Here is a 25,910-nt window from a genome sequence, read left to right as displayed (position 1 = left end):
CCTGACATCAGGCCAGCTCCAAGACAGAATGGTTTCTTGGTGACAGAGATAGAGGTTCTGTAGACCACAACAACCCCCTCCCCCCATCCCTGCAACATGTGCTGGTGTTGCACCCAGTATCCAGGTGGGCAAAGCTGCATCAGGTCAACTCCTCCCAGTTCACCCAACCAGGTCTCAGTAATGCACACCAAATCGGCACCCTCATCCATGGTCAAATCATGGATGAGTGTGGTCTTATTGTGTTCTGATCTGGCATTAAACAACAGCACACGCAGGCCAATGGGCACAGCAGATGAGCAACCAGGAACCTGTCCAAACCTGCAAATTGCTGCAGAATGTGGAGACCTGAATTTAAAACTGGAAAAAATGAGAAGCTGAGAGAACAGAAATTGACAGATGTTTCCATCTCTAGTTCCACCTCAGTTTTCTCCAGTCTTTGTGTCACACTTCCATCATCAACTGACCATTAATTGTCCTTCCTTCACTGACTAGAACCTCCAGCCAGTCAGGATCTGTTGTTTCCCAAACCAATCAAAATGAACTTGCGTGATCCAGGTCCTGTCTTATAAATACTGAATTTGGCGCTCTCGCTCTCTCCGTCTCCCCCCCCACACTTTTACAACCTGTCACCAAGCAGCTCGTGTTAAACAAGCCTTCAACATAGGCCTTTAAACTTGTCATTTGCACTCTGACATCAATAGCAGTCTCAAAAATCTTTTCTAAAGCACAGTCCACAAACAGCCATATACTCAACATTTCTCTCCACCAATCACCACTGTTTTGAGCTGCTTTGAGGAAAATCTACATACACATAAAATGTATGATTCGGGAACATCTGCTGCTATAGCACTGCTGAAGCTAAAAAACATGGGCTTCATCAGTGCCTGAATGGGAGACTACTGGCAGTCCACATGAGCCACTACGGGCTTTGTAAAGAAAGAATGGCATATGAATAAATTGGAAATATCATTTTTCTCTCATCCCTCTCTGTGACTCCACATTGCTGTTTTGTTTTGTTTTCAGTAGACATTATACCAATGTATACTTTTGCCATCCTGTGCCTGACAAAAGATCATGTTCCACATAAGGCTAACCACATAACGCTAACCACAAGCTACATCCGTGGGAAGGCCTATGTTTATCTTTATGACTTGCAAAATGCTGGCCCAGTAATAATCTTGCCTGAAAAAGAAACAGCAGCAAAAAAAGAAGACTACTCTGAGAGATCTGATGTACTTGCTGTTCAAGCTGGGCCAATGGGAAAAAACCTTCCTCCCACAAACTCTATGAGCTTCTAACCAGTACCAAATCAAGATGCAGTCTGCATGAGAAACTGCAAAGAGGAAACAAAGATTGAAGGTGCCTCACACGAAACTGAAGAAAGAGAAGAGTGAGGTCTGTTTGGGCGGAGCTGTCAAGAGAAAAATGGAGAACCCATTGCTCTTATCCCCTCAGCTAAATACTGCTTCAAGAGTGAGATCGCTGTGTAAAATCATGAAATCCATGAATAAAGAGGGGGCCAAGCCAGACACAAAAAACAGGTAAGAAACTAAGGGGTTTGCCTTTCTAAGTCAAATATTTTGTTATTTGTTTCTTAAATCTGGGGGGAGGGAATGACAAGGTACTGGGGCTATGATGCATCCCCTTGTGCTCATCTGCTGAAAGCACAAGCAGCTTTATGAAGGAGAGAATAGCCTGGGCACATACAAGGAAGTGGTGCATTGCCTTCTGTTGCAAGTAATGTCCCAGAAAAAAAAAATCAGATTAAGAAATATATTGTTCCTTTTTACCAGCTCTCAGGTTATAGGGAGCTTCTTTTAAATAAGGGTCTTTTTCCTTTTGCCATTGTTTATTTACATTAATACCTCAATTAACAAAGTAGTTGCATTCCTGGAGATTACTTCTTTAACAGAAACTTTGGTACCAGAGGTAGGAACAATATGGAAAGAATAGGGATAGGTTCCTACATCTGCTCATAGACGGTGGAGGCAGCTTCAACAGGGGCTTTAAAGGGTGCCTACCCAGCACCCCCTTCTCTCCCCTCCTCTCCTTCTCATCCTATGAATTGTATTGGATCCTTTCTTCCCCAGACCTGGGAGAAAGCAGGAGAGCTCTGTAATGTAAAGCAAACACACAGGCTTGTAAGTTTCACCCTAGCAAAGCAAAGGCACAGGGTTGAAAATTTATCCATAGCAAAGCAAAGGCACAGCCTAGTCAGTTTCACTTTTAAGCAAAGGCATAAACTTGTCAGTTTATTGATAGCAAAGGAAAGACACAGGCTCATCTGTTTCACCTAAAAGCAAAGGCACAGGCTTGAAAGTGTATCCATAGCAAAGCAAAGCTGGCCAATTTCACCTTTAAAAAAGCCTTCATTAGAAGGAGCTTCATTCCTGGAGGATTTGTTAATTGAGGTATTACTGTACTTTATTTATTTATGCACCACATAATTACCAAAGTTTCTAAGTGGTGTACATAAACACTGCTGCTGCTGCAATACTATCTGACCAATCCACTATTATGTTGCACTGGTACTGACTGCACCACTTTGAAGGTGCTGCACTCCATGGTCCTTGAAACTCTAGCCCTGGGTTTGCCAATATGGTGTCTGAAGGTTCAATTGCATCCTTCGGGACTTGCCTTGGAACAGCACTCACAGCGTGAACATCAGTAAAAGTAAATATGCGTGGGTGTATTTTTTCTTTTTCATACAACATCACTAATGGGTATTCAAATACTTGGGTGATATGTATACATGTTCACATGACCAATCAGCACAAGCTAATTCAACATTGGCTGATAAAATTCAACCTGTTTTAAAGCACATTTTAAAGCCACCACTGAATCCCCTCAGTGTCATCCGGTAATGCTTTTCTGGGTGGTCTGTGGTCTTTTGGGCTCTGGCCCTATACTGGATCCTGAGCCTTCAGTCGCTCACTGTGACATGCTTGCGAGGTACTTTGCAGATAAAATTGCCCACATTCAGGCTGACTTGGACTCCTCATTAACTACAGATGTCCCTGAGGTTTCCTCTGCTCATTTTTCTATGAATACTTTTCAACTTGTAAAACTTGAGGATGTGGACAGGACTCTGGGAGACAAGAGGGCCACTATTTGCTCTCTTGACCCTTGCGCATCTTGGTTAATCAAATCTGCCAGAGGGTGAGTTGCTGGCTAGTTGGCAGAGTTAACTAATACCTCCCTAAGAGAAGGTTCTAGGCCAACATTGTTGAAGGAGATCAACAATTGTTGAAGGAGGCTGTTGAACCAATGTACCTGAGGGACTGCTTAAGCCCATATGTACCTGCCTCTGCGTGCCTGGAATGAAAGATGTCAGACTGGCAGGCACACAGTAGAGAGCCCTTTCAGCTCTGGAATACCCTACCCCAAGACGCCCACTCTGCTAAGTCTGCTCCCTCCCTGATGCTTTTCCAAAGACTTCTGAAAACCATCTTGTTCCAGAGAGCCTTTGGGAGGGACTGAAGGCAGAGCCTGAAACGGATTTATTTCCCCCTCCCTTTTTTAGTTATAGTTTTTACCTCTTTAGTCCCTTTCAACAGCACTCTGCTATATTTCTTAACTGTATTTTATGTGTTTTATCTGTTTTAATGTTTTTGTGATTTTATTGTGTATGATTTTATTGTGAGCTGCCCTGATGCCTTACTGTAAGGTACAAGGGTGGGATAGAAATATTTTAAATAAAATAAATAAAGCAGCCTATCCAAAGGTGTTGTGAGTCAGTGACAACCAATGGTGTTCTGTTGGAGCACATCTTTTTTTAATAAGGAGGCAAAGTTGCCATCCATTGTAGTTACAAGGCTGTATAACAGTAAGGTAATGGTGTGGTGTAGTGGTTAAGGTGTTGGACTACGACCTGGGAGACTAGGGTTTGAATCCCCACACAGGCATGAAGCTCACTGGGTGACCTTGGGCCAGTCACTCCCTCTCAGCCTCAGAGGAAGGCAATGGTAAACCCCCTCTGAATACCATTTACCATGAAAACCCTATTCATAGGGTTCATCGACTTGCAGGCAGTCCATTTCCTTTCCAAGGTCTTCATTTCCAACTTTCCAGGGTCATTTTTAGTGGGGTTTGTAAATTAGAAACTGCCAGGTTGAGAATCATGTATGTAAACTTAATTGCATTACATTGATTGTATTCAAATAATAAACCTGGTAATTAAAATAGGCTTTCGCTAATGTAATCCTGGGAGAAATGCCTCAGCTAAAGCTGGAACTAGATGTTCTGGCTGTAGTCGAAAACTCCAGCCCCACAAATCTCTTTCTTCCCAATAATGCGTAATATAATGCTTTACACTCCAAGTTTCCTCACCTTTACAGATAGGAGCCAGTGAACTGGAGTGGGACAAGGAAGCTCAGAGTGTGATGACACCATATAACATATTTTGTATTAGCAAGAATGAAGGAGAATTTTGTTCAGTCCACATTTTTAAGTGGACTGGACTAATTTGCACCTCCCAAACTAATTCATGGATCAGAGTGCAATTATCAATTTGATTTTGCACATCTCTGAATTTTGCAACACAGTACTCAGCTCAATGTAGCACAATCCATTAAAATGCATTATTTTAGGATGCAATATGTTTAGAAATGCATACAGAAAGGTGATATCTCATGTTAGTCATGCTCAGAGAGGACCTGTTGAATTTAATTGACTAAAGGATCTTGATTTCAATGGGTTTACTCTCCGAGTATGACTTAGTTGATATCACCCATACATATTTAAATACATATTTTGCAATTAAATGGTATTAAATACAAAAATAAATAGATAACAGATTACTGCAAAAATGGGGTAGAAGAGACTTATGAATGAAAATAAATAATAAATAATAATAATAAATTTAATTTTTGTGTCGCCTATCTGGCCGAAGCCACTCTAGGCGACGTACAAACTAAAATTCAGTAAATTACAATACAATACAGATAAAATACAATAAAATCAGTACGATCATTAAACATAGCAGCATATGGAATTGGCATGGACCAAACATAGAACTGATCTGTCTATGTCTAAATATTACTACATACTATGGAAAGAGAGGAGGAGTTTGGGTAGATCTTTTTGGTGACAGCCAGATGTCTGCTGTAGTTCTGGCCTAATTAGTAGGTCTTTTTAACTATTTTAATGCTGGGATTTGTGGCACATTTCCCTTTTTAATTTCTGAATAGCATCCTCAGAAGACCTTGACCCTCTCTCTCTGGGGTCACTAAGATTAAATCCCCCCTCCCTTGCCTACAAACTAAATGCAAAAGAGTGTCAAAATGAAAAGACTTTCATTTACCCTTTGCAGATGATTCAGTATGCAAATGTATGCAAAGGTGTAAGTGAGAAATTCATTATTCTCTATAGCAAACGTGAGAGAAATAACATCAGCCTGAGTGCAGTCGCATGCAAGAAGGAAATGATCAGCTTTTCAGAAACACTACACGCTAGCAAAAGGGAAGCTTTTGAAAATCTCTTGCAATGGTGATATATAGTGGCTTAAATTCTCTCGCAGGTCTCAGGAAAAGAGGAACCGGTCAAGTCTTCTGCTGCAGAAGCCTGAATTGCACCCAGATGTCAAACTTGAGAGATTTGAGAAATTGACAAAGGCTTCAAGGTGAGTACTGTAGAAATTTCCCACAAAGTAGCCATATCCAGTTCAGAACCATCATGAGACCTATGCATCTGACATATTCTTTTGCATTCTTCATTCTTCCAAGTGATAGGGAGCTCCACAGAGCCAGTTAATGGAATCAGTCTTCTTGTGAGCAGACTACCAGAGCTGCATGGTATTTTTAGAAGAACTGTTTATTTACAAATGTATAGGTTGAGCAGTTGGGAAGCGAGGAAATGCATAAACAAACTAGTTAGTTCTTAATCTCAGTTCCCTAAAAATCAGTAGCATGCCCTTGAACTTCCCCAGGGCTACTTCTTGCAAGCAAGCACCAAAATTCAAACTGTTTCTCCTTTTCTTTTTCTTCTTTGGTCTCTTTCCAAATTGCCATGTTAGTCCACCCAGGATCAACTTCCCACCTCATCAGGGGGGGAGGGCGTTCTAAACTGGCCTTGATTGGCCTAGATAACATTGCTATGAGGAGAATAGGTGAGTGAGCCAAACCAGGAGGGGGGCTGCTTTTAGAGTTCAGTTCCCTGGAAAAGCCTCCACCTCTTCTTGCAGTTTTAGGAGGTTCAGTGTGTGGAAATATGAATTCATTCAGAATGATGGCAGTATAATGAAGAAAGTGTAACCTTCTTGGTATGCCTTCAATGGTGTCAAATCTGATTTGCTATGTGATGACATCACAGTTGTCAGGAAGAAGAAAGAGGTGCAGAAGCTCCAGCCAATTAGTGTGCAGCCAATAAAGAAACAATCTTTAAGCAAGGTGAGGAAAAGGACACTCGCTAGGAGTATGTTTCAAGCCTCCCCTGTAATATTTGCAAGAGTTGAAATGAATCACAAATACTCGTTAGAAGGAACAAACTTTACTTAACAGTCTGTTGCAGCATAACCAAGAGCTCTGCTTTTGTTTTCCTACTGGTCCCTCTCCCAACTGATTCCCCCATCAACTATATCTAATTCACTTGAGTTTCTACTCACATTACATCTCCCTTTTTTTTTTTTAAAAAAAGAAAAAGATAGAAACTACTGTCTATATCGAATTGGTTTTCTGATCACTCTGCCTCTTGATGTAGTAACAGGTAACTCAGAGTCCAAAATCTTCTCTGGTATATTACTGGCACTTTGTGCTACAACTGTTCCACTTTTGTTGTCTTGAGACTCTGATAGGTCTACCTCTGATGGAGGTGCAGTTACAGTCTCAGTAGTCTCATCCATTTTTGGTTCACAACTTGGAGTGCTTTGAAGTTCTGTTCCATCTGTAGATAGCTAAATCATCAGTCTGAACCAAATATGATCTTGGAGTCATGTTTTGTCCAGTCACTCTCACTGGTTTCCACACTCCATCTTGCCGAATATTAACAGAATCACCAACCTGCAAAGGTGGTAAAGGCTTTGAACCTTTGTCAAAGTAAAGCTCCTGTTTTTCTTGTCTTCTCTTCAGATGTGTCTGTATGTCACCTTTTACCTGCTGAGGTAGTAACAATGATGCTGAGGTAGGCAACCTGGTTCTTAAACGTCTCCCCATTAAAAGTTGTGCAGGTGAGGCTGTATCTACTGTAGGCGTATTTCTGTAATCCAATAAACTAAGATAAGGATCTGTGTTATTCAGACTAGATTTCTTAAGAATCCTCTTTACTGTTTGGATCACTCTTTCTGCCATTCCATTTGATTGAGGAAATAGTGGACTGGATGTTGTGTGAACAAAGTCCCAATATTTGGCAAACATTTTTAAGTCTCTAGAGCAAAACTGAGGGCCATTATCACTGACAACCTCTTCAGGTATACCATGTCTTGCAAATATAGATTTGCAGTGTAAAATTACTGATCTACTTGTAGTGTCTTCAAGCAAACATATTTCCACATAGTTTGAATAATAATCAACCAAAAGTAGACAGTCCTTTAACCAAGTCGATTCCTAGCTTCTGCCAAGGTCTTCTTGGAATTTCATGAGGTAACATTGGTTCTTTTCGGTGTTTATTTCTGAAGGTGTGACATGTGGTACATGACAGTACCAATTCTTCAATTTGGGCACACATACCTGGCCAATATACAGCTTCTCGTGCCCGCTTTTTACACAATTCAACACCCAGATGACTCTCATGTATAATATTCAATATCTCTTTCCTCAAATCTTGTGGTACTACGATTCTGTCACTTTTAAAAATGAGTCCATCATGAACACTTAATTCCTCTCTGTAATTCCAATAAACACATATACACTCTGGAACTTCTACTCTTCTATCTGGCCACCCCTGCAAAATGGCATTTTTCAGGATTTGCAAAATGCTATCATTTTCAGTAGCCACCTGAAATTCTTTCAGTTTTGATTCGGAGATTGGTAAATAAGATAACATGAGGTTAACAGCAACCTCAGCTTCTTCAGAACTTATTCCTTCACCCTGTTCAAGATATGCCTTGGACAGGGTATCAGCAATGATTAATTCTTTGCCTGGTCTATAGTGCACTTGTAATTGATATTTCTGCAGTGTTAACTGCCATCTTTGGATTCTTGGAGGTGCATTATGCAAAGGTTTTCTGAAAATTGCCTCCAATGGTTTGTGGTCTGTTTCCACAGTCACTTTTTTGCCATAGAGAAATTGATGGAATCTTGTGCATCCAAACACTATTGCCAATATTTCCTTTTCTTGGGGGCTGGTAGTAGTGCCAAAGCTCCATTTGCTCTGAGGCTAGCTTACTTTTGGCTTTTCAAAGGTACCTTTGCCCTGTAAGGCATCCATTTGTTTTTCTGTTGCCCCAAAATCTTTCATCTGTTTTGCAGCCACTTCTTCTGCCCTGCATATATTCACTGCACACTCAAGGGTTAAATCACTCTCTTTCAGTAACTTGGCTCTCAATCTGTCTTTCTGAATGCCACACACTATGCAATCCTTAATAAGAGAATCACACAGCTCCCCAAATTCACAGGTCTGAGCCAAAAGCTTCAACTCAGTCACATATTGGTCTATCCTTTCTCCTTCACTCTGTATTCTAGTGAAGAACCTGTGCCTTTCATGAGTAATATAAATTCTGGGCACACAATAAGCTTCAAATTTATTCACCAAAACTTGAATTTTATATTTATCTGCATCATCATCAAACTGGAAAGTATTAAATACCTCTCTTGCTTCTTCACCTGCCACATGCAGAAATAACGCTGACTGGAGTCTCTCATCTTTCTTATCTGCTCCACTTGCAATGCAGTACAATTCAAACCCTTGCTTCCATCTTCTCCAGTTCTCTGCTGCATTTCCTTCAAACACGTTCCTGGAGGCTTTAGCTGGTCCATTTTTCACTGCCTTATGTTTTTAGGTAGTCTTCTGACACCATGTAATATTTGCAAGAGTTGAAATGAATCACAAATACTCGTTAGAAGGAACACACTTTACTTAACAGTCTGTTGCAGCATAACCAAGAGCTCTATTCTCGTTTTCCTACTGGTCCCTCTCCCAACTGATTCCCCCATCAACTATATCTAATTCACTTGAGTTCCTACTCACATTTCATCCCCTCCAAGCACTATGGGCGAAGGAATGCCTACTCCCATATTCAAAGATCATCTGCCAAGGCTCTTCTCCATGTGCCTCTTCCACCAGTAGTGTGACAATTAGCAGTGGCACCCCAGTTATGCAGTGCCCTTCCCAAAGAGGTTTGCCTACTGTTTTTATTGATTGTTTGAGTTTGATTGTATTGCTTTTTTTGTAGTATTAGGCCCTGAAATCGAATATGATAAAAAGGTTATAATATGATATAATGAATATGATATAATGAATATGAATATGATACAAATGGTTAAAAAAGAAATATTGCACAGGATCCACTTCTTGGCTTGCTTAATTTTCTCATATTTCCTCCTTCTTCTTGGATGATGCTTGAAACATTTTCAACACTGCTCCAATTGCACCGGAGGCTGCAGCAGTAGGGCACTACTCCTAGCTTTGCAGGTAGTAGTAGTGGTGCACTCTCAGTGAAACTCAGTTGCAATCTGTGGCTTGGTTCATTTTCTTGAGTTACATGCTCTGCATGATTTCTGCTCTGCAGAATGTTTTTTTTAAGGCCAAGGCAAAGAGCTGTGTCTTTAGCATTTGCTTAAAAACTGTACAGCCAAGTTTCCAGACACACCTGGGTGGGGAAGGAGTTCCACAACTTAGGGGCCACTACAGAGAATGCCCTCTCCTGGGACACCCCCACCCCGAGCTTCTGAGGATGGTGTTACTACCAAAAGGGCCCCCTCTACTGATCACAACACCCAAGAAAGTCTGTTGGGAAGGAGTCATTCTTTCAGATATTTGGGTTCTAAGTCATTTAGGGCTATAAAAACTAATGTGAGCACCTTGAGCTGGGCCCAGAAACAAACTGGCAACATACAATAGCTATATTTTTTTCAACAAACAGCATTTTCTGTGGGCTTCACTCCCTGACTGGACAAAGATCACAATATTGCCTGGGTCCACTAACAGCCCACCTATCCACTCTTGGCTTGTCTTATTCCCTTTATGTCTTCTGTTTTGTTACCCTTGCCTGTGTCTGTCTCTCTACTGTCTCTCTCTTGCCCCTCCCTTCCCAACTGTCTAAAACTCTCCCACCCCAAAGTGTCTAAAATACTGTAAGCTCCTTGGAGCCTGGGACTGTCTTTTCCTTATACTACTCTGTGACGTACCATGTAATAATTTACCTTCATCATAGTTCCACAGTTACCTAAAGGGCAACCAAGCAAGTATTCTAAAAGGTCATTTCCCAACTTTTTAGCCAGGAGAACTAATGGGATCTCTACTTACCTTTCTGTGAACTACAAAAGACTGATAAACACAATTCACAGTTTGACATATTTGATTTTAAAAAATACACAATTCTTCCCCCAATAAAATAAAATAAAATAAAATCCAGTGCTTCAAAAATAGCATGACATTTGAAAAAATTTCTTTTGCTGTAAATAAAACGGCAGGCTATATGTGTGAAAACTGTTATGGAGGCATTGCTTTTGCATCTTTGTTCCTGTATACCATAGAGCTTCCTGTGCACTGTTAAAAATATCCTGTGGTCACAGAGTCATAGACAAACTGTGTTTGAAACCATGTCTCAGTGCAAGTGGTTCACTTTAGCTTTTGTGTCTTCACCATTTCTGAAAGACAGCTGACCCCATTGTCTTATGATCTTTACTATAGAAAATGCTTTAATTTTACTTGAAAGACCAGGGACACAACAAAATAATATCCAAAGGACAATACTTCCTTTCAACCCTTAAAAATGGGAGAGGGGGGACTGTATAATCCAACAGGAAAAAATACCAGCAAAATTAGACCAGCTGTTTTCAGAGTCTCAAGGGAAAGAGCTTCCTTTTGTAAAGTGACCTAATCCAACACTGTGTGAAATATGACTAACTGAAAGCAATAGGAGGTAACATATGTTTAGGAAAGCCTCAAAAATACACACAATGCATGACTCATTTCCCCTCTCCATTCCTTTTTGGTCTTTTGCAGTGAATCCCCTGAAACTGTAAAGAAGTGGGGTGAATCTTTTGACATGCTGATTTCACAAAAAGGTTAGTGTTAGTGTTTTTTTCCTGGAATTATGCTTCATAAAAAGTTTCGTGCCCTTTCTTTCATTTCAAAAGTAGGCTCAAAACTATTTTTCATGCCAAAATGTCTCATAGTGATTATTCATCTGTGGTAGAGAACTAATCGTTTGTAAAGAGAGGAAGTCTATTAAGTTCGACTTCCAATGACTGATAGATTGCTGTGGGGAATGGTCTTGAATTTTGAACAGAAACCCGACCTGAAAAAACTGAGCTTCTGCAAAGGAGAAAATTATTCAGTGGGTCATATTGCTCAAAGACTAAGTAAGGAAACCTTACATACAGTTGAGGGTAAAGTGACTTGTACATTATCTATGTTTTACAGAATACTGTAATACAGATCATTATATATTAGAAGCTATGATCGTTCACAGGATGCACACCTTAACATGGTGAGGGGGTTTGTGAGAGTGTTAAAGAAGCTGAGAGCAATGCCATCAGGAGTCTAGAGCAAGAGGCTAGACTCCTAGGAGGGGCACCCATGGCAGAATGGTCAAAGCTGAGACACCAGACTAAGATGCATCCAAACTCAGAGGAAGGAAATGGTAAACCACCTCTGAATACCTCTTACCATAAAAACCCTATGAACAGAATATCCAAAATGCAACACGAGATAGTGCTGGAAGATGAGACCCCCCAGGTCAGAAGGCACTCACGGAGCTACTGGGGAAGAACAAAGGACAAGTACGTGTAGCACTGTGACTAATGACGCAGCTGGTTCAAAGCCGAAAGGAAGCCCAGAGGCTGATGAGCACAGATGCGAAAGGAGAGTCTGGAGTTGTACGATGCACACAATCGGAACATGGAATGTGAGAAGCATGAACCAGGGAAAGCTAGAAATTGTCAAGCAAGAAATGGAACGCATCAACATTACAATACTTGGTGTGAGCAAATTAAAATGGACAGGAATGGGACATTTTCAATCAGGCAACTACAAAATATTTTATGCAGGAAATGAAGCATCAAGAAGAAACGGGGTTGCTTTAATAGTGAGAAGTGATGTAGCAAAAGCAATTAGGAGCTAAAACTCAAAGTCTGAGCGAGTGATGTCAATGAGATTAAATGGGAAACCTATTAACATAACCATCATCCAAGTCTACGCTCCAACGGCTAACACAGAAGAAGAAGAACTGGAGAGATTTTACGCAGAAGTACTAGAATCAAATTGATTATATAATTGGTAGCAGAAGATGGAGAAGTTCCATACTTTTTGCAAAAACAAGACCAGGAGCAGACTGCGGTACAGATCATGAACTGGTCATATCAAAAATCAGAGTAAAGCTAAAGAAGAACAACAAAGCAATCATAATGCCAAAATACAATTTAAATAACATCCCAGAAGAATATAAAGATCAAATAAGGAACATACGATCTTCGGCATGCCCCTTCCCTGAATGTATTCCGCAAAGCCTTGAAGACCTGGCTTTTCAGACAGGCCTTTGGGACTTTCGGGGAGGGTTAATTTTCAGGACTAACTGCCTATTACTCTGAACTGTTATCATTCCTATTTATAGTTTCCTTGTTATATTGTATTTTATGTGTATTTTATTGTGCTGCATTTACTGCAACTGATTTGTACGTCGCCTAGCGTGGCCATTGGCCAGATAGGCGACACATAAATTAAATTATTATTATTATTAACATATTTGAGGCTTTAAACATAGTTGACAGAGAGCCAAAAGAACTATGGAGTGAAGTCATAGACATTATCAGGGAAGAATGCAATAAGACAATACCTCTAGTTAAAAAGAGAGAAGGACCTCAATGGATGACTGAAGAAACTCTTAAACTGGTTAAAGAGAGGAGGAAAGCAACAGCAAAAGGTGATAGAAACACGGTCAGAACCCTAAATGCAGCAATACAGCAACTAATACGTAGGGACAAAGAGAACTATTACAATAGTTATTGCATAGAAATAGAAGACAACAAAAAGGGAAGAACAAGAGCCCTATTCCAAAAGATTAGAGAAATGAAAGGGAAATTTAAACCACGAGTAGGAATGTTGAATAATCAACAGGGGAACACACTGACTGACCGAGATGAAATATATGGAAAATGGAAGCAATACACTGAAGAACTCTATAAAACAGATGCAAGGATGACAGATTCATTCACGGAGGAAACATATGACGAATAACCAGAAATTTTAGAATGTGAGGTAAAAGCTGCTCTTAAAATACTGAGAAGAAATCACCAGGAACAGATGGCATACCAACAGTGTTGCTACAAGCTACTGAGACTGAATCTGTCCAAATTTTGACAAAAATTTGTCAAGAAAAATGGAAAACTAAACAATGGCCCACAGACTGGAAGCGTTCAATATATATCCCAATTCCAAAGAAAGGGGATCTCAGGGAATGCAGTAATTATCGAACCATTGCCTTAATATCCCATGCAAGTAAAGTAATGCTTCAGATTCTACAACAAAGGCTCTTACCATATATGGAGCGAGAAATACCAGATGTCCAAGCTGGATTTAGAAAGGGAAGAGGCACCAGAGATCATATCGCAAACATACATTGGATAATGGAATGGACCAAGGAATTTCAGAACAAAATCACCCTGTGCTTTATAGATTACAGCAAAGCCTTTGTAAATCATGAAAAACTATGGAATGCTTTAAAAGAAATGGGGGTGCCACAGCATCTGATTGTCCTGATGCACAACCTATAGTCTGCACAAGAGGCTACTGTAAGGTCAGAATATGGAGAAACCGATTGGTTCCCAATAGGAAAGGGTGTGAGACGGGTGCATTTTATCACCCTACTAGTTTAATCTGTACTCAGAACATATCATATGGAAAGCAGGATTGGACAAGATTGTGAAAATTGGAGCGACAAATATCAATCATTTAAGATATGCAGACGATACCATACTACTAGGAGAAACCAATAATGATTTGAAACAAATGCTGATGAAAGTTAAAGAGGAAAGCACAAAAGCAGGACTACAGCTGAAAATCAAAAAGACTAAAGTAATGACAACAGAAGATTCATGTAACTTTAAAGTTGACAATGAGGACACTGAACTTGTCAAAGATTATCAACACCTCGGCACAGTCATTAACCAAAATGGAGACAATAGTCAAGAAATCAGAAGAAGTCTAGGACTGGGGAGGGCAGCTATGAGAGAACTAGAAAAGGTCCTCAAATGCAAAGATGTATCACTGAACACCAAACTCAGGATCATTCAGACCATGGTATTCCCAATCTCTAGGTATGGATGTGAAAGCTGGACAGTGAAAAAAGTGGTTAAGAGAAAAATCAACTCATTTGAAATGTTGTGTTGCGAAAAAGACAAATAATTGGGTGTTAGAACAAATTAAACCAGAACTGTCACTAGAAGCTAAAATGATGAAATAGAGGTTATCCTACTTTGGACACATCATGAGAACACATGATTCACTAGAAAAGACAATAATGCTGGGCAAAACAGAAGGGAGTAGAAAAAGAGGAAGGCCAAACAAGAGATGGATTGATTCCATAAAGGAAGCCACAGACCTGAACTTCCAAGATCTGAACAGCGTGGTTCATGACAGATGCTGTTGGAGGTCACTGATTCATAGGGTCGCCATAAGTTGTAATCAACTTGAAGGCACATAACAACAACAACATGATATTTCACATGGAAGAGGCTCTTCAGTTGTCGTACAGTATTAGGAACTTCAGTAAGGAAAAGTTTACGCAATGTTCAAAGCCCTTCTCACATCTAGTAGGCCAATCCCCTCTCTCTCCTACCCCTGCTATTTACATGCTTGATAATTCAAAACCCTCAATATAGAGCCATGCTGCAGATTTCAAGCATTCTTACTGTTGGTTCAACATTCCAGCAATTTTACATTAGCATACTAATCCTAAACATTTTTTTTTTTTCAATAATTTTTATTCAAATTTTCATAAAACATACAAGACGAAATCATAAAACATTCAAAGACAAAAAACAAAATCAAAAATAGTTAAACAAAAATAAAAATAAAAATAAAAATAAAAATAAAAAATAAAAAATAAAGAGTAAAATATTGACTTCCCATTTGTCAAAGATCAGATCAGTTATAAGTCTATAATATATAACAATCCTGTCTCTTAAGTCATATTATAAAATCACTTTCCTCCAATAGTTATCTTACTTAATCATCAAATCTCATAAACATTACTTTATTCTTTCCACAAAAAGTCAAAGAGAGGTTTCAATTCTTTAAGAAATATATCTATCAATTTTTTTTTCCAGATAAGCATATCGATTAATCCATCTCATTACTAATTATGATAATCTTATTGTCATAACCATAGTCAAAATAAACATTTCAATTAATCCATCACATCAGAATCTGTTAGGTTCAGTAATTTCAATAGCCATTGTTCTATTATCCCTATTAGTTCCATTTTCCATCTTCCATCTTCAGTAGTCTTGTTAAGTCCAGTAATTTCAGTATCCAATCTTCCATTATCAGTATTCCATAATAATCTTGCTGTCAAAGCCATAGTCATATAGTAAGAGTCTGATGGGAATTACCTCTATCCCAAATATTTTCTTGCCATCCATTCTAGATAGGTTGCTGAAATACTGCTGTAAAATCATATCTCTGTTCTTTTTTTCAAAATACACTGGGTCATCTCTTGAAAGTTTTTCCATTGTCACATGGCTGCAGTTAATTCCATAGATTTTCTCTATATTAGGCTCCATCACGTCATTCCAGTCCAGAAGATTATCCATGCCATTGATAACTTTATCTCTAGAATCTTCATTAATTTCTTCAGAGATAACATTGAGTTCCAAACAATAGATTTTATTTCTAAAGTCCATAGACTCCAAATCTTTTTCCTGTTCCACGTTTGTTCCAATCTCCGGGGTCTCCTCTCTCACAGGGACCCCTGTTCCAGTCTCCAGGGTCTCCTCTCTCACAGGGACCCCTGTTCCAGTCTCCAGGGTCTCCTCTCTCACAAGGACCCCTATGTCTTTAATCTCCTGTGTCTCCAAACAATAGATTTTATTTCTAAAGTCCATAGACTCCAAATCTTTTTCCTGTTCCACGTTTGTTCCAATCTCCGGGGTCTCCTCTCTCACAGGGACCCCTTCCAGGGTCACCTCTCTCACAGGGACCCCTATATCTTTAATCTCCTGCGTCATTTTACTCAATTCAATTTTCAACTCCTTACAACCCTGTCGCAGGTTTTGTTTCGTTATCTCAATCTCATCCATTATTTTCTGAAACATAGTTATTTCCAGATTCTCAGCCACTTTCTTAATTGCCATTTTAAAAGAAAAATATAGGAAAACCACTTCTTATTTCAGCAACAATTGGGTTAATACTCCAAACTTGGTGACATCACAGTATAAACAGAGCAGACAGCCTTATCTCTCCATAGTTAAGTAAACAAAATGCAGTTCCCAGGATCGAAACAATTAATGGCAGTCGTCAGAAAACAGATTCGTCAAAATAAAATAGACCAAAAAGAGAGTAGTCTCAGACAATATAATATTCTTCAAAATAAAAATCTGGAATAGAAATCCCTCTTCTGTGTATATCTTTAGAATGCAAATCCAGGACAGCTTTTTGCAACAAAAACAGAGATAAGCTATTAATTAGTGCGTAGCAGAGAGAAGTTATGGCTCCCCAGTGAGATGTCAAAAACTGATCAATCTGGCAAATCTCTTTTAAACAGCAACAATTTAAGTCAAGTAAAAGAAAAATATAGAAAGAAGGGTGCTTGCCTGTTAGTGCGTTCTCTCTTAGAAGATAAGGTGAACGTTCGCTTTATCAGATAGAGCTTGCTGTTGAAAATCCGTCCCACCTTCGTCGGCTGGACCTCGTCCCATAAATTAATGAGATCTGGTCGCCCCAACAAAAATAGGCTTTGAGGTTAATCTCTTCGTTTCTCCCTACCCGGGAGAAGTTTAATCAGTCAAAAAAAAAAGAAAAAACTGACTGATATATCTGAATAAGCTTCTTTTGAGGCAGGAGCCCGTCTCAAAAGCAGGCACAGGCTAAGTCACCCTTCCCGGAAGTCACTAATCCTAAACATTTTTGAGGGTGTAGCCACCAGCAATATTTGGTAAATGTCTCTACAATCCAAATGCATTGTGATCTACAATGGTTTTGCATGGGCACCAGTAGCATAGTGGCAAATTCAGAAGTGCAGGGTCCCTTCATGATAGTCACAGCCACCCCCCATTTATGTTGTGGGGCGAGAATGAGATCATTGTTAATGCATTCTCCTACAACAACAGACATACCAAGGAGCCAATAAGCATGAAAGAGAAGAATGTTAGCTACTGAGAAGAGTCTATTCTGTGGTTGACTCACCTCTTTTTACTCTGGTTCCGATCAGCAGGAAAGGACAAGGAAGCATGTTAGAAGATTTTTCTCATTGGCTAACACACTCCCCTTTCATGCTGATTGGCTTGTGGGATGCTGGAGACATAGGGACCCTCCCAAAAAAGTAAGGGGTCGTACACCCCCTGAGACCCAGGACCACTATATGCCTGATTGCCACATGGGGTTGTGTCCCATGCTCAGGGTAGACCCATTGTAATTAGTGGATATGATGAACTTAAATTCATATATGTCTACTCTGGATCAGTTCATGCTGCACTAAAACAGACTTGCTGGTGTTAGTAACCTAATGAAGAATAACTTTTAAAAGTAAGGATGCAAATCAGCTTAAAACAAGATATTAATCTTAAATGGATAGATCAGTCAACTAACACCCATTGCTTGCATGTACATAGTTGGACAAGAGGTAAATTTCAACATTATCATGTTGGAATAGAATGAACTCATGTTTCTAAGAAAATCACAGGTGTCAACATCCCTAAAATGGAATCAACATAATCTAACTGATCATTCTCAAAGACGGCAACATTATGAAGTTTTTATCATTCCCCCCAAATTGCATTTTCCCCATATTACGCATAAAAATAGGGTGTGGGGCTCTCTCTTTTCTAAATACCCACAGCCCAATCCAGGCTTTCACATTTCAAGCCATTGTTCTTCTAGTTTAGTAGTAAATTTGCACCCAGTCTATCACTGCGCTTTGCAGGTGAGGGCCTTCTGCTGGTGCCATTTCATCAGAGGTCCCTTCTACACAACATATGAAGCGGACCATTAGTGTAGTGGCACCTACGCTTTGGAATTCCCTCCTCTTAAATATTAGACAGGCGACATCTCTGTTATCTTTTCGGTACCTACAGAAGACATGTCTCTTTCAACAAGCCCTTTAAGTAGAGACCTTATCCCAGTCTTTGTCTGTGTTGGAACTGCTTTCTACAATGTTTTTAAAGATTTTTTTGTAAAGATTTTTTTAAGAGGTTTTATAGATTTAATAAATAAATAATGGGTGTCTGGACTCTACCACTACAGACCACACATGGAGGCTCATGTAACTGAACGCTCCAAACAAAATAAAATTCCCTCGGCATAGAAAATTAGGTATCAGACAGAAGGGTTCTAGTCACTAGCTCTAGTTCTAGCCTTCTACCTCACATGCTATGTTTCTTTAATTGAAAAAGAACTTCAGGAGTTTGGTACTGCTGACAGAAAAACAGGTGTTTATGTTCAACTGTAATGGGGAAAATGTAATTGTGTTTTATTGTCTAATAAGCCTTGTTTTGAATGTATTTGACAATGCAATTTTATTTTGTTTGTAGCTGGATTAGATGCATTCACAAGGTTTCTAAAAAGTGAGTTTAGTGAAGAGAACATTGAGTTTTGGTTGGCTTGTGAAGATTATAAGAAGAGCACAGATGCTTCTCAACTTTCACTCAAAGCAAAAACCATTTATGAGACATTCATTGAAAAAGAGTCTCCAAAAGAGGTATAGTGAAAATGGTCCTGTTGACACAATCTGTCTTGAATACATTTGTGCATAGAAATATTACCTAAGCCCCACAGATCTTCAAGTGCTGGAGTTGCATAATAAGCAAAAGTGGGCAAATCTCAGTGGTGGAGCATGAAGTTTGCATGCTAAATGTCCCAGGTTCAATCCCTGACATCTCCAGTTAAAAAAAGATTCAGGTAACAGTTAGTTGGAAAAACCTTTGCCAGTCAGAGAAAAGTCCAAATAGACTTTGTGGCAGCTTCCTCTTTTCCCTAACACATTTTCACACAAGAACACATTGTGCTCCCCTGGAACTACAGCAAGTAGCAGCCACACATATGGTTCAAAGGATGATAATAGCAGGCTTTGATTTCAGTGGAAGTCTCAGACTTAGCTGGAACTGGGGATGGACATACCTGTCAATTCTGTTTCTGTTTATCTTGTTTCCAATCTTAAATTCAGTTTGCCACACTTCCACGTCAGTTTGCATTAAAAAAAAAGTCCTCAGAAAATTGGGAGCATTTTTATGAGCATGTCTCCTAATATATACTATTTTGCAACCAATTTCCCCTAAAATAATGCATTTTTGTATTATTAATTAATATGTACATTTTATGCACCCCCTAATATACACATTTTTGGTTGGACAACTGCATCACAAAATTTGGAGAAGTGTGAATTTTGAAGGATAGCTGTGTTTCAGTTCACATATTGTTTCGGGAAGTGCAAATTAGGTAAGTATATGCAAACGAATGAATTTCTCCTCCATTCCTAGCCGGTACATGCCCAATCTACAAAGCGCTGGCACTATCAGATGACATAGTCCAAACCAATGAAGGATATTTGAAACCCTCATTAATCTGAGTCCCTGCTTAATTATCTCCAATAGAAATCAGTGGAACTTTAAGGCTGAAACCCCAAACATACTTACCAGGGTGGAACTTCTGTTGAACATAGTAAAATGCATAGCATTGTGCTGCATATTGATTAGCTTGTTCTGGATTATGCCCACAATTTGAAAACATATCAAGAAAATTATAGTACATGCTACCACAACAGTAACAATGGCAAGTACAAATATTATATATCTGCCCAAGAACTATCTGCCTACATTTGATGCTACTATATTAGAATTACTTTTCACCAGTCTGCTAAACCCATAATTATAGATGCAATTAGTATTGCATACAAACCATTACAATTACATTGCCAAGATTTCAGATAATAAGCCAAATGAATAAAACAAATCACCAGTTTAAACACAGTATTCATAGTAATAATCATAATGCTAAAAAATATTAATTGCAGATTTGTTCCAAAAGGCAGTATTAATGATAGGATATTAGTGACATATCACATAAATATATGCATACTTTTTGTACTGGTCCAGATTCTCATTTGTATTTTACTAGTAAAATGCCCATCATCATGTCAGGCACAGAGTGTGTGGAGGAAGGTCCTATATATTAGCATACCTTAGTATATCTAGGAGGCTACCTTTCCATGTTCCACCATGATTTGAACAATCAACCAGGAAGCCTCTGTGCCCCAAATGGATCAGGGAAAGAGACGTTCATTCACATTATCTTCCCATATGAAGACTCACCAAAACCCAAGCCTATTCATCTTCTGAAAATAGTGTGAGGCATTTTTATTCAAATGGGCTTTTGATGATCAAGGACAGAACGGAATAATTTACTTGCCCCAGCTCCTGGGAAAAGTTTAGTTAGAAATCCAATAATATATGAACAAACATATTGCACAACCATGCCCCTACCTCATATGGTCCTTGTTTGGAGAGGACAGGCCACCTACCATTAGGTGTACTATTAGAGATTTTCCTCTAATGCAAAGTTAGCCCCAAGGGTAGCAATTTATTCTGCTTTATTCATGTAAGCCACTTCAGGCTAGGGATGGGCAAGAAATTCAATTCAGCTCACATTTTAAACCAAATCTATCAAACTCGCACTTTCCAAAACAATACGAGGACACATAGTCATCTCAAAATTCACACATACGAATTTTGCAGTGCAGTTGGCCAACCAGTGTTTACAGAAATGCGTATGTTAGGGCAAAGTGTGCTTGAAAATGAATATATGAGTGAAAATAACATACAAAAATGCATTCTAGGATGAAAAATTGGTTGCAAATATGTGTACATTAGTCAAAACTGCCTACAAAAATGGGTTTATTCGGAGAACTTTGTATTAAGATGCTGGAGAATTTTCATCAGGATTTAAAAAAAATATATCACAAATTCCTGCAGAAATGCAACTGAATTTAAGATTGGGAAAATGAAAAACAGAGAACTGAAACTGACAGGCCTTTCCATCCCTACTTCAGGCTCTTTGGCTAAGAAACAGCATATAGCTATCAGAAGAAAAATAAATTTCCCTTGTAGGAGTGAATGCCACTCATTCAGTTTCTATGGGAGAAAGTAAAAAGGGTGCAGACCTTCCCCCTGCTCCTGTGGATCCCAATGTGAGACACTCTGTGCTCTTTTTTAACAGCATCTCAAATTGTAACCTGCCTACTGTGTTTCATGGAGTTCATAGAAAACAATGAAAGTGTCCCATCCCCTATCTCTATAGCCCAAATTCATGGAGGAAAGATGCATCCATGACTACAGTCATGATGACTATGTGTTACCTCCAGTTTCAGAAGCACTATGTTTCTAAAAAGCAGCTGCTGAGGAACAACAATGGAAGAGGGCTGTGACCCTGCTTTCAAGTTTTACAGAGATATCCAGTTGGCCACTGTGGAAAACAGGAAGCTGAACTAGATGAACCTTTAGTCTGATACAGCAGGGCTGTTCTACAGGAGTACAAATTTATTTATTTATTTACAATATTTCTGTCCTGCCTTTCCACCCTACAATAAGGCACTCAGGGTGGCTACAATAAAATTGCACACATTATAATAAAATACACAATAACAACACAAACATTACAGTAAATTAAAATGCAGAGAATACAATTACAATACATAAAATGCATTATGCATACACAAACATACCTGCATGTATATATGTGCATACACATATGAGGGAATGAGAATAAAAGAACTAAAAAGATAAAAATAAAAGATAAAAAACTTAAAACAGTGTCAGGCTGGCCCGTCAGTCCAACCAAAGGCTCTACAGAACAAAATAGTTTTTACAAGTTTCCGGAAAACCATCAGGGAGGGAGCAAAGCGGGCTTCTTGGGGCAGGGAATTCCAAAGTCTGGGAACCACAATTGAAAAGGCTGTCTCCTGTGTGAGAATCACGTTCTCTGTTTATTTGAAGATGTGGTAAATGTATATCTATGGTTTGTGTACTTTCCTTGCAACAATGTTGTTACTGACCTTTGCAGGACTATGATTACCACTGTAAAAGATTACCTCTCATATAATTCCACCTCTGCCAGCGCATGTTTAGAGAGATAACGTGACTGCCTTCAGCATACCCCAGACACCTTGTGATTGGCCTTTAGCATGCTATTGCAACAGGATCTAATTGGTTGTTGTGTGAGCTGAAAGCCAAATCATGCTGGACTGTGATGGTCAGATGACATCTTCAGCACTTCCTGATGAAGCTGAAATTCAGCAGAGATATTTTTTTTCAGCAGTAGCTCTCCCCAAAATCTCACAGAAATCAGACTTGATAGCTGACTGTTCCTCAGAACATGTCTCTATACTGCAAGGACATTTTGTCATTTAAAACAAAATTATGTATGTGAACATTAGATTTATCTTTGGCACATTTTTAAAGCAAGACCGGATGAATAAAGGATGCATCCCCCATGGTACAGGTGAAATACCATTCAATCATGTGACACGATTGTGAATAGTATATTTCTCTTGCATGCCCTCTTCCATTACTATCCTAAGGGCACAGAGCACATTACTGGGTTTCATTTAAATACCACAGAAAGGCTGTGTGGTACATTAGATACCAAGATGGTAGTTTTTCCTTAGTCATCTAATGAACGTAATGGTTTAAGAGGGCATAGAACTTGAGTGTCTTTGATTGGCTATGTATAGACCTGTGAAATGGTTTCTTTTAGATCATCTATGGCAGGGATGGAGAACCTGTGGTCCTTCAGATGTTGTTGAACTTCATCAGCCCTAGCCAGCAAGGCCACTTGTCAGAGATGAAGGAAGTTGTAGTCCAACAACATCTGGTCCTTGGTCATGTGTGGGAAATCACATAAGTGTCAGCTTGTACATGCTGTCCAGATGCATAGGACTTCATATGAACTTGCAGAGTAAGCCACCAACTAAGAGATAAGCTTGATAAATGCCATTAATAAACTTTGTTTTACCATGTGAGGTGTTTTTCTCTCTTTCTTTTTCTAGGTCAACCTTGACTTTAACACCAAAGTATGTACCAGTCAGAGCATGAGTCTCCCAACACTCAACACTTTTGATGCCGCACAAACCAAAATCTATGCCCTGATGGAGCAAGACTGTTACCCACGCTTCTTGAGGTCTAACCTTTACTTAGACTTACTCCATGGCAGACCTCCTGGCTGTTCTGCTCTTAGAAGGAGATCACGTTCTTTTACCTTCAATGACTTCAAAGACGCCCAGCCAGATTTTGCCATCTGGCTTTAAAGAAATATTCTCCCTTGTACTCAGACTGGTAAACATCTCAGCACCAGCAAAGGGGCATTACCTCAGATGACTTCCATGAATGTAACTTCACAGTTTTTATGGAACGGTGTCCCATTTCACCTGTTGATGATCAGATTGATAAGTCTTCAGTGCTTAGCTTAGTTCATTGTATGAATGTCCAACAGCTTTTTTTATTCTTGGGTCCACTCTGCAGTCAGTGGTCTGGAAACCACTAGTGAGCAGATGCTAATAATACTAGCAACACCATTTAGTAATTAGGACCTCATGGTTTAGGAGCACATGCACTCAGCATAATGGTTTAAATACAAATACTGTATGTATATTTGCATCTTAAATACATCCAAACAATAGATGTCAAATTAAAATAGGGAATTTCTATTTCATACAACATAAAAACATTTTTGTAGGGGCATCAGAGACCATCTTGAGCTGCCAGCTGGCTCTCCCTTATTTGGAGATGCACCAAATATTTTTCAGATGTGCTATATGTAAAAATATTCATGCTCAACATTCGGGGTTTTTTTTAATGCAAACACGAGAATGTATAAATTCAATATAAGCAATATGTTGCCATGGGAGCAAATGGTGACACATAGGAGTTTAAGAAGGCATCATTTTCCATTCTGCCCTGCATTTGCCACATGCAGTACTGTTTCTGTTCTGTTGTGGTTTGTCTTCCATCAAAAACTACATTATTTGTCTAGCTGTCCACTGTAGTGTAATCAAGTAACCTACATAATTTATGTATTTAATGATGTAAATTACATTGTCATTATGTTATTCCAACCCATTCATTTCAGTTGCAAAGGAAATGCAATGCAAAGGGGGAAGAGAACATAATCAATTACAGATCCTTTGCAAGCTGAAAGTAATGACAGTGAATGCCGATCGTGTCCACTGGATTGATCTCCATTCCAAACATGGAACAAATAAACAAACTTCTGCAATGTCAGCTCCCATTTTCTTTTCTGTTGGAATTCTCTTGACATCCCTAGTTATTTCAGGTGTTCTTGATATAGGATTAATTTTGGGAATGTTCTGAATGGGGAAAAATAATGAGAAAGAGAAACACCTTCACCCCTCTCCCAGCTAAGGATGAGCTAATCTAGAGGACTGTGTATGAACTGACTCAGAGGAAGAGACTGAGTTGGGGTTCTGTAAGCATCTTAGAATGCTGGCTGCCCGCTGGAGATATGATGTGTGAGCAGCGGACCTTGGCTGTCTGTTGGAGTGTTTAAGCTGTGCCTCCACCTATACTCAACCTGTACATTTGTAAATAAATGCAATTTCACAAAACACCAATAAACCTCCACTGACTTCCTTCAACAGGGAATCAAATCTAGGTAATCACTGTGCCCCTAGAACTTCTCACTGCCTGGAAAATTGTGATGGGCATAACAATACAAAATCTATCCTAGTGCTTACATGCTCCTGTCTCTTTAAGTATCTGCCTTGGAGATATTTTATATACAAAGTTGTCCCAAAATGTAGAGTTTCTCCCCCTCTAGAAGTGTGAATGCTAGCCATTTAGGTGTGTGGAAGAGAGTAAGAAGATGTTCTTGGGTCTGTCACTGAGGCTCATTGACATTTCCCAAACCAATACACAAATCAAAACACAGTTATCTTTCAAAATTCACACTGCCCTGAATGTTATGATGCAGTATTCCAACCCAAAAATGTGTACCAAAATTTTATATTTATTTATGATTTATTTTATTATTACATGTATACCTCATCTTTCCTCCAAGGGGGTCAAGGTGGCATACATGGATCTCCTCCCTCTCCGTTTTATCCTCACAACAACCCTGTGAGGCAGGTTAGGCTGAGAGATTGTGGCTGGGCCAAGGTCACCCAGCAAGCTTCATGGCTGAGTGGGAATCTGAACCCTGGCCTCCCAGGTCCTAGTCCAAAATGCACATACTAGTGAAAATCACATGCAAACATACATTATATTACAATAATTGTTTGTAAAAATGTGCATATTGGGCAAAATTACATACAAACATATATTTGGGGAACTATGTATGGAAACACATATGAATTTTTGTGCAGACTTTTGCAAACTGATGTGGAAATGAGCCAAACCCAAGACTGGAAAAATGAGAAAGTGAAATTGACAAATTTGCCCACATAGAGTAATTCTCCTCTCTTGTTCCCATATATATGACCAATTCTGATGATCTATTTGTCATTATTTCATTTAAACATACTTTATTTTTATTTTTACTTTTGAACATCAGAATCTCATATATCCTAGAAAGCAAGGGCACCCGTTTGTGCT

At 39.2% G+C, this 25,910-nt stretch overlaps 1 protein-coding gene across 1 annotated transcript; it reads left to right on the top strand.

The window, feature by feature from the left end:
* The first annotated feature begins 1,216 nt into the window (after positions 1 to 1,216).
* RGS18 (regulator of G protein signaling 18) lies at positions 1,217 to 24,925 on the top strand. The gene is made up of 5 exons (XM_061630570.1): positions 1,217 to 1,541; positions 5,519 to 5,620; positions 11,101 to 11,162; positions 18,843 to 19,009; positions 23,351 to 24,925. Exons 1-5 carry the CDS (start codon positions 1,426 to 1,428, stop codon positions 23,606 to 23,608), a joined length of 705 nt encoding a protein of 234 aa, XP_061486554.1. The 5' UTR covers positions 1,217 to 1,425; the 3' UTR covers positions 23,609 to 24,925.
* Positions 24,926 to 25,910: the final 985 nt, after the last annotated feature.

Source organism: Rhineura floridana, chromosome 6 (genome assembly GCF_030035675.1).
Source record: "Rhineura floridana isolate rRhiFlo1 chromosome 6, rRhiFlo1.hap2, whole genome shotgun sequence".
Classification (NCBI taxonomy): Eukaryota; Metazoa; Chordata; class Lepidosauria; order Squamata; family Rhineuridae; genus Rhineura; species Rhineura floridana.
The sequence above is the reverse complement of the archived record's forward strand: the minus strand, read 5'-3'. Positions and strand labels throughout refer to the sequence as shown.